A 9,942-nucleotide genomic window follows, 5' to 3' on the forward strand; every position below is an offset into this window, starting at 1 on the left:
TATTGTCACAGTGCATGACAGCTCCCTTTTCTGACTTCCCAGCTCTATTTTAATAGAGGTTTCTATTTGTCAGTTTTACACTATCCATCTCCTTTTTTTAAATTGTCTTTTCTACTCTGTCAGTTTAGATCTTTGCAACCTCTCCCTACCCTCATTCTCTCTATTAATCAACATATATTCCTCTTCATTATGAAATGGAGCTTTGAACATTGGAGAAATATGAATCTCAACTCTTCAAGAATCTTCAAATGTTCTATATTGTTTTCTAACTTCTTATATTAGCTCAGTTTATCATTTTAGGTATTCTAAAATGTAATCTCAAATTATATCAGCTACAGTGATTCTTAACCATGGTGCATCATCAATAAATATGTGCATATACCTATTCATACAAAGAGTTGCATATAATTTTATGCACAAGTCTTAGAAAAATACCCCTGTTCTGTGTCCTCATATCCTGCCAGTCTGCCACACATACCTTAAATTCCTACCATATTAGACCATGAGCAACTTGAGGACTGACAGTTTTTATGCAAAAACACACCCACATACACCCCATAATGCTGCTACTGCTACTGCTGCTAAGTTGCTTCAGTCGTGTCTGGCTCTGTGCGACCCCAGAGACGGCAGCCCACCAGGCTCCCCAGTCCCTGGGATTCTCCAGGCAAGAACACTGGAGTGGGTTGCCATTTCCTTCTCCAATGCATGCAAGTGAAAAGTGAAAGTGAAGTGACTCAGTCATGTCCAACTCTTAGCGACCCCATGGACTGCAACCTACCAGGCTCCTCCATCCATGGGATTTTCCAGGCAAGAGTACTGGAGTGGGGTGCCATTGCCTTCTCCACACTCCATGATACTATCTCAAATATCTCTACCAAGTAAGTCAGCCCCTAGAATGTCTCTCTTGAGGTCTTTCACAATGTTCTCATTCTCTCTTTACCTGCTACCTGTTACCTGGATAGCTTGGGAAACATTTGGGGAAGATAAATATCATTTTTCAGATTTTTGTCTCTGCTATTCTTCCTAAAGTAAATTAGTTTATTCTGGTGGAAAATAATTTTTCCCTAAAGAACTTGGGTTTTACTCATCTTGATGAAAACAGGTTTCAATTTTATTTAAATTTTATATCTGTTTGACTCATGTCAACTCAAAAGGGTGTTCTTTGATGTCTTTTGATTTCTATTTTCCAGGTTTCTTGAGCACAGGGGATCAGGCTGCAAAAGGAAACTATGGACTCCTTGATCTCATACAGGCTTTAAGATGGACTAGTGAGAATATTGGATTCTTTGGTGGTGACCCCTTAAGAATCACTGTTTTTGGATCTGGCGCTGGGGGTTCATGTGTCAATCTGCTGACTTTATCCCATTATTCTGAAGGTAACCGTTGGAGCAATTCCACCAAAGGTATTATGCAGGTTGCAAATTTTGACAATTTTGGTGTCTGCATGCCACCACCATCAGTAGTATGTGATGCTCTGTATATATTTCTGTTTAAACTAAATGTTAGAATGAACTCAATAACTGTTTCAAACTTTGTTTCTTCAGCTTCTCTATGCATGTTTAAATTTTTGTCAAACTCTTTTCTTTGTTTCCTGTGGAGCTTGGTATGGATGCCCTTACAAGCACATTTCAGAATAATTAACATTACAGTAACTTTTCTCTCCTCCAAAGGGTTATTTTGGGGAAAATCAAAGATGTTCACATTTCTGTTATGTTGATTCAGTAATCAAAATCAAAGACTGGGTTTTTAAAAAAATTATCATTTAATGCAAGGCTTGTATATAATCTATTTTCTAGATGGTAAACTTTTTTAACCCTTTACTAGTATGAAGATAATAAGGAAGTGGTTGTAAGCTAGTTCGTCTGGAAACATCATTTTCACTTGTCTGAGTAGAGGACAGACGTTTGATTATCTTGCATGCATGATCCAAAATTGTCAAAGCATTAAGGTCACTAGTAGAACTTTTGATTAAAAAGAAAAATATGTTTGATTTTGTTCTTTTTCTATTTTCAACTCCAAAAATGTTATTTTTTCCCCCTGAAGCCTGTCAAAGCAGCCTGGAGCACTGAGGCTGGTTAAATCCATGAGATAGTGTTTTTGTCTCCATTTTCTGGCCTTGACATCTTTTTTCCAAAATGCCTGTGCAAGGCTTATCATGCTGGTCTTTATGAACTCCCATTTTACCATGAGTTTAGTCACCCATTCTTATAGCATTATTAATTTGAAATATCCACAAGAACAGAGGTGTTTTGTTGGAGAAGTCTGTAAAGTGAATATTTTCTCTCCATTATACATACAGAATAGATAGGAAAAGGGAGAATACATATCAACATAGACCATCTTATGTTTTCTGCTTTTCCATTGTCAGTTTATAGATATTAAGAGAGTATACACTGTCAGTTTTAAATCATGAAGCTCGTCAGTTTGTAAGACTAAGTTTTAGGATATGAGCACCAGACACAGAATATTTGTTTTTAGCATCAAAGACACATTAATATCAAATTTCAGAATAACAGTCATTAAATGAGTTTATATATTTGGAGGATCATATATTATTATTGACTTAACTTGTAGACATAGTTTATGTAATATCTCTCTTGTTATCAGTAGAGTTCTGATTCGAGATAACAAAATGACACATGTATGAGAACTCTTCCAAAGTATAGAGATTTTGGTCTTCAGTGAAATGACTTATTTTGAAATAATAAAGTTTGTTGTTTTTTTCCTTAATTGAACAGATTAGAATGTTCTAGCTTGAAGACTATACTAATGCCAGTACTTATCTAGGATAACATTAGCCAATCTCTTCAGACTTCTTAGGGTCATTTGGTCTCAAAGGGTATTTGCACTGAATTTTTTTCTAAATATAAAGTGAACATGGGTATCAAAGCCATTTTCAGCCAGTATAAAACTAGCATTTTCTAAAGAGATGAATCAATTACTTCATCAGATAGTGTTGCTATTCATCAATCAATCAATGTGGCAAACATTGGCAAATGGCTGTGCAAACAGGTGAAAACATAGCATTCCATCACACACACTCTTCAAGGAAATCTATCCATGCCTGGCTAGATAAATGTACTTATGTGTGATCTAGTTCTAAGCTTACTTCTAGTAACAACGCTGCCTAAATTGACCAGGAGATGCTCAGAAGGGGTCTTGGAATCATCAGGCTAATTTTATCTCCGTTACAGACGTAGACGTTAAAGTTTAGGAACTTCCCAGAGCTGCAACAATTCTCAGGCCTGTAACAATCGTGTATACTAGCACTCTCACTAATGATAAAATAAGTGAATTTTCCCAGTACCATTTACATGGCATATTTCAGACTATATTAAATGTGATATATGTATTTTTTGGGTGTATTTAGTTAATGTCATTAAGTCCCTATAATGGGAAAGAATCTTATAGAAGTCTTATTTTAGCTATAAAGTTTTTAAGCAGTAAAATGTGTCTCTGAGCCAATGTTGACAAGCACAATTTTAAAAAGTTATTCATACTATAGGTACTCTCTTTGCTGTAGCAAACTGAAAATATTTTCATAAATATGTCAGAAATCAAAACAAATATTTATTAGTATTGTTTGACTTTTTGAATATTTTATAATTATCTGGAAACATTACAGGCATTTTGAATATGTATATGTGTTTGTAGAAAAAAAATGAAAGCTTTGCTTCTAATTTAGTCATTACTTTAGCACCTTTGTGAAAAAGAATTCTTATACGTTAACACATATGAATGATTGAGCATGTGTTTGAATAACTGAAATACAAAGCCGTGTTTGGAAATTGATAATAAAGGTAATTTTTAAAATAGAATAGATAAATTATATTTTAAAAATGAGAATTTTATTAGAAAATACCCTAATAAGTAAAATTCATTTATAAATTTGAATGGTATGCAGCTCTTATCAAGCTGCATATGGGACCATGATTTATAATTTTTAAATGTAATTAAGTGAAAAGCAATGGACCATGTACTTTTCATCTTTTATGATAAAATATAGCAGTGCACATTCAACAGTGGAAAAAGTTAAATCACCTCCTGCCCCCACTAAATCCTTCTGCTGATGGTTTTCTCTTTAACCTAGTGAATACACTGCAAATGTTATTTCTTCCTCAGAAAGATGAGTATTCAACATACTGTGTCTAATATAAAGAGCTGGAAAGAGTATGTCTAAAGTGATATTCTGTTTTGTGTGCCTTTAAGGCCATCCCCAGGGTATTAGCAAATTCCCAGTCCCAGTAATTATGTAAACATATCAACAATTGTTTTCAAATAAATTCTGATTAAAACAAACACACAGAGCCATTTTGAAGAAAGATACCTGTAGCCAAATTGGAGGAAATATCCTCAAAAGACAATACAAAGTCTGATGTAGAGCTAAAGGGGAGAGAGCCCCATCTGGTTGGCTGTGACAGTAACATAGGTGTTTACATGCTGAGCAAATGAATACTTGAGACTTCTTTTACCACTACTATTTACACATTCTCCATTTCTCCTTGTTTACTCTTTTTTGAGACAGTGCACAATTTAGATCTCTTTCTTCTCAAAGTAGCTGCTACTGAAAGCAGAAGACTCTAATCCATCTTTCCAATTCATTGTACCCTGGGGATGAATTTGTGTACCTTCTCTTAAGCAAAAATGTCTCTATCTCCCTGTTTCTTGAGTCATATCTGGGTTTTTATATACACATCTCAAATATCAGATTTGATTGTTTTACCACAACATTATTCAAAGGTCATCTGAAACTTTTTTTTTTTTTCTCCCCCCATAGGACTCTTTCAACGAGCAATAGCTCAAAGTGGAACAGCCCTTTCCAGCTGGGCTGTTAGTTTCCAACCTGCAAAATATGCTAGAATGTTGGCCACAAAAGTTGGTTGCAATGTTTCAGATACAGTAGAGTTAGTGGAATGCCTGCAGAAGAAGCCTTACAAAGAACTTGTTGACCAAGATATTCAACCAGCACGATACCACATAGCGTTTGGACCTGTGATTGATGGTGATGTGATACCAGATGACCCTCAGATACTGATGGAGCAAGGAGAGTTTCTCAACTATGATATAATGTTAGGAGTTAACCAAGGGGAAGGATTAAAATTTGTTGAAAATATAGTAGATAGTGATGATGGTATATCTGCTAGTGATTTTGACTTTGCTGTTTCTAATTTTGTTGATAACTTATATGGATATCCTGAAGGCAAAGATGTTTTGAGAGAAACCATTAAATTCATGTATACTGACTGGGCTGACCGTCATAACCCTGAAACCAGAAGGAAGACATTATTAGCTTTGTTTACGGACCATCAGTGGGTGGCACCAGCTGTAGCTACAGCAGATCTTCACTCAAATTTTGGTTCACCCACCTATTTCTATGCCTTTTACCATCATTGCCAGACAGATCAGGTTCCAGCTTGGGCTGATGCAGCTCATGGAGATGAGGTTCCTTACGTACTAGGAATACCCATGATTGGACCTACAGAGTTATTTCCTTGCAATTTCTCCAAAAATGATGTGATGCTGAGTGCTGTCGTAATGACATACTGGACAAATTTTGCTAAAACTGGGTAGGTACCTAAGGAATGAAGTTTGCTATACTTTAGTAAAAATATCCTCTTAAGCACTTAAAATATACATGTTTTGTGTCCAAATGACTTAATTTAATAGGTTAATGCCAATGATATTTAAGTTCCTTTATTCAAAATTTATATTTGTGGTGTTTCAGAAATCACTGCTTTATTCTTACTTTGTAAAGCTTATTAAGAAAGTATCTTATCTTTATTGCATTACTCAAATTTATTTTGTTTCTTTTTTTAATTACACAGGATTTATTATTATTATTCAATAATGACATTTTATTTTATAAAGATTTTCAGTTTACAGTACTGTATGCCTTTTGATCCTCCCAAGTACCTTGTGAGGAGAGCAGGTCAAATACCATAATTCCATTTTACATAAAAAGGGCCTTAGGCTATGAAAGTTTCACATAGATATATTCAAATATCTAGTATATAGCAGCATTAGGACTCCAATCCTCACCTGCCAATTGCAAATCCCAACTTTTCCCCACTGCTGTCTCTGCTATCTTGCCTATGAGAAAACTCACTTGTACTTGAATTTTTTAATCTTTGGATGTGTAGCAGTCCATGGGTAGAGAAAACAAGAAAGTGAGATTTACTCAGATTATGTTATCAAACATTTAACAACCTGCCTGAAATGGAATTGCTATTTCTAAATTAACCCAAGTTATATTAAAACAGTCTAAAGCCTTGCTGAGTTACCTCTTCAATTAAATGTTAAACTAGTGCTATTATGATTTTTTAAAAATAAAGCAAATTTCTTTCTCATAATTTCTCTTTTCTAGTGACCCAAATCAACCAGTCCCTCAAGACACAAAATTCATCCATACCAAACCCAATCGCTTTGAAGAAGTAGCATGGACCAGATATTCCCAGAAAGATCAACTTTATCTCCATATTGGATTAAAACCAAGAGTTAAAGAACATTACAGAGCCAATAAGGTAAACCTCTGGTTGGAGCTGGTACCTCATCTGCATAATCTCAATGACATTTCTCAGTATACCTCGACAACAACTAAAGTGCCATCAACTGACATCACTTTCAGACCTACAAGAAAAAATTCCGTACCTGTCACATCAGCCTTTCCCACTGCCAAGCAGGATGATCCCAAACAACAGCCAAGTCCATTTTCAGTGGATCAAAGGGACTACTCAACAGAGCTGAGCGTCACTATTGCCGTTGGAGCATCCCTGCTGTTTCTGAACATCTTGGCCTTTGCAGCCCTGTACTACAAAAAGGATAAGAGGAGACATGACGTTCACAGGAGATGCAGCCCTCAGCGCACGACTACCAATGATCTGACCCACGCACAAGAAGAGGAGATCATGTCCCTGCAAATGAAGCACACTGATTTGGATCATGAGTGTGAGTCCATCCATCCACACGAGGTGGTTCTCCGGACCGCCTGCCCCCCAGATTACACACTAGCTATGAGGAGGTCACCTGATGATGTTCCCTTAATGACACCCAACACTATCACAATGATTCCCAACACTATACCAGGGATTCAGCCCTTACACACATTCAATACATTTACTGGAGGACAGAACAATACTCTGCCCCATTCCCACCCCCACCCCCATTCACACTCAACAACCAGGGTATAGCCAGATAAGAGAAACAAACTATTTTTTTGATGGATTGCAGTAAAAGATTACTGAAGATTCCTTGGCTTTCAACCTACAAGACTCTTACTATTTAAATAAGGAGGAATATTATGTGAATATACATATCAAGAACTTTGGGGGTTTTGGAAAAAAAAAAGAATTGTACATATATACACAAATCAACTTTAAAAGCGAATTTCAATTGCTTGAAGCAATTGTTCTGAATGATACTTTTTCATTCACATTCAAGAATTAATTTTTTGAAGATTTATGTTACCTAATGGAATTAGGCATGTGGAACACCAAACAGGAAAGAACTATGTCTGAAATATAAAATATAAAAATTTTAAAAATAACCATGAATATGCACAAGGGACACACCAATGGAATGTCAGATAATTTTCACCAGTTTTTATTTGGAGCTGTTTTATTGTGTAGACCACATTTACATATTTGGATAAGTACACAAAGCACCAATGCTGTTAATGGCCTTAGCGGAGGCTCATGCTGAAATTTGCCAGTAAAACAAAGAAGTTTAAAGACTGGCAGGTACAACATTATCACATAAGTGCTGTCAGTATAAAGTTGTGGGGATAAAGGAAACTGGATATTTTTAGCACGATGTGCATGATAATTTATATGCTTGGTGGCTGTGCTGCTGATTAAGCCGTAATTAAAATTCTTCTCATACCATTGAAGTTTTTAACAGAAGCTTCCTCCATCAATTGGCAGAAACTAAAGAAGAATTTAGGGGGCAAAAGTAATTACAATAAAATAATTCACAGTAGTTTTGATAATAGAAGGAATTAGTTACTAAATGTATCTGAAGAAACTATAGGTATAGTGGTGAATACTCGCTGATATGAATCCCAGAAAAAAAAAATTCCTGTGTTTTTAATGTTCTTTTCATTCCCATCTAAATATTTTCTAGAAATATAACCCTAATCGGACATATGTTACAGAATCTATAATTTGCTGTGGTTTTTGTTATTCTGTATTTTGTTCCTTTGGGTAAGGTAAAGTGTGTCCAGAGTAACTTGCAAGTCTTTATAATCTGAGGATGCCCCAAATTACCACTCTGATTACAGTTCTCAGTCCATTGATTTACTCATGTTGCATGACAAAATGTTTACTAATAATAATTCAATATAAAGTTATGTCCCTCCTCACGTCACTTATCTTTCTCACTGAGGTTCCTTCACTGGAATTTACTCACACAGTCTCAATAGAGTGCAACGTAGATAAAGAACCTAGAAGGAGCGTCAACACCTGGAGGATTGTAGTCTTACACGTACGTGTGATTTTAAATGAATATTCTAAGACCACAGAAAACTCTTCATCCCCTTGTTGTTTACCAGTAACAGTATATCACAGACCTTTCCAAATGTTTGTATATGTAATCAGATGTACATTTATATTAAAAAAAAATCGAGATGGACTTAAAGAGCACATCCTGATAAATACTTTCTCTCTTACCTGTACTATATTTCTATTAGACTAAAGTTATGTGATTTTTTTTTACATTTTTTCAGATGACTAGCAATTTTGATAGTTTGTAAGATAATGCAAAGAACTTTCTCTGACAAACTAACTGCAGTAACAGAAACCTTTCTTTTCAGTTACTCTTTTTCAAGAATGAAAGCTTATTATACAAAAAAAAATTGTATACTACTTGATGGAAACAACTTTGTACATCTTGGCCATGTCACTGGTCATTGCGTGAAATAAAGATAATAATGACTATTAGTCCAATGCTAAGAGACATGATCTTTGCTCATTAAAGAGCTAAAATGTTTATTGCTGTTTTGTCTTTTTTTAAAAACAAAAAAAGAAGAAAAAAAAAAAATGAAACATGACTGTCTCAGAGAGTCATTTCTCTAGACCAGTCGGGTTTTTGAAGACATGTAGTTAACTTCTACAGAAGACACACTGTGTATTTAAAGTCAAGTGTCATCTAAAATGAAACTGATGAAACATTAATTTTATTATGAATTTATAAGCCCAGGAACTCATAAAAATATTAGCATTGTATTTTTTAATACCTCTTCTTGTGAAAGTGGCGTGGAAATAAAATGTGCCAATCGTTTTCCGTTAGAAACACACGGTCCAATTCTGATCATCAAGAAACAGGTCTACTGGAAATAAATGTGCAACATTTTTGAAATACAATATCTAGGTTCCCAATATCAGGGTGATTAATTTCCCATAAAGTAATGGATAGAAAGTTATCATTCTAAGAAAATTTTAAAGTGCTGAGCAAGACTTTAAGCTAACAATAAAGATAAAAATCTTCTATTTCGAGGAATTTATTTACTTATAATTCCCCCTTCCAATTATTAACTATCAGTAAAATGTAGATGTTGCTCCATAGCTTCAAATAAAAATCTGTTGGAAGAAAAAAAGTCTTCAAAATCCAGAGCGGTCTATGTTCAGTTTTTGCCTGATGTGATTATACTTTTAGGCTGTGAACTGCCAGTGTAAACATAAAGAATTGTTTTGCATCTTAAATATTGTTTAATCAGAAAACTGTCTTTTACTATATTGATTAAACAAAAGATAAAGACAAAAATAGAAATGAAAACAAAATAAGATATAAATGAAATCTTTCATATGCATTACTTCAGTTAGCAAAACCATTCTATTTTAATGATGGCCTTATTTATATCTACTTATCTGTTGCTCTAAACTTATCTGTTACTCGATCTATCTAGCTATCATAACAGACATTTATTTCATACTAATTTAGGGAAGTGAC

At 34.7% G+C, this 9,942-nt stretch overlaps 1 protein-coding gene across 1 annotated transcript; it reads left to right on the forward strand.

The window, feature by feature from the left end:
* Positions 1–1,070: 1,070 nt before the first annotated feature.
* NLGN1 (neuroligin 1) lies at positions 1,071–8,982 on the forward strand. Its single transcript, XM_040249056.1, has 3 exons — positions 1,071–1,403; positions 4,778–5,567; positions 6,365–8,982. The coding sequence occupies exons 1-3, from the start codon at positions 1,166–1,168 to the stop codon at positions 7,185–7,187; spliced, it is 1,851 nt and encodes a 616-aa protein (XP_040104990.1). The 5' UTR covers positions 1,071–1,165; the 3' UTR covers positions 7,188–8,982.
* The last annotated feature ends 960 nt before the right edge of the window (positions 8,983–9,942 follow it).

This window comes from Oryx dammah, unplaced genomic scaffold (genome assembly GCF_014754425.2).
Source record: "Oryx dammah isolate SB20612 unplaced genomic scaffold, SCBI_Odam_1.1 HiC_scaffold_2, whole genome shotgun sequence".
Taxonomy (NCBI): domain Eukaryota; kingdom Metazoa; phylum Chordata; class Mammalia; order Artiodactyla; family Bovidae; genus Oryx; species Oryx dammah.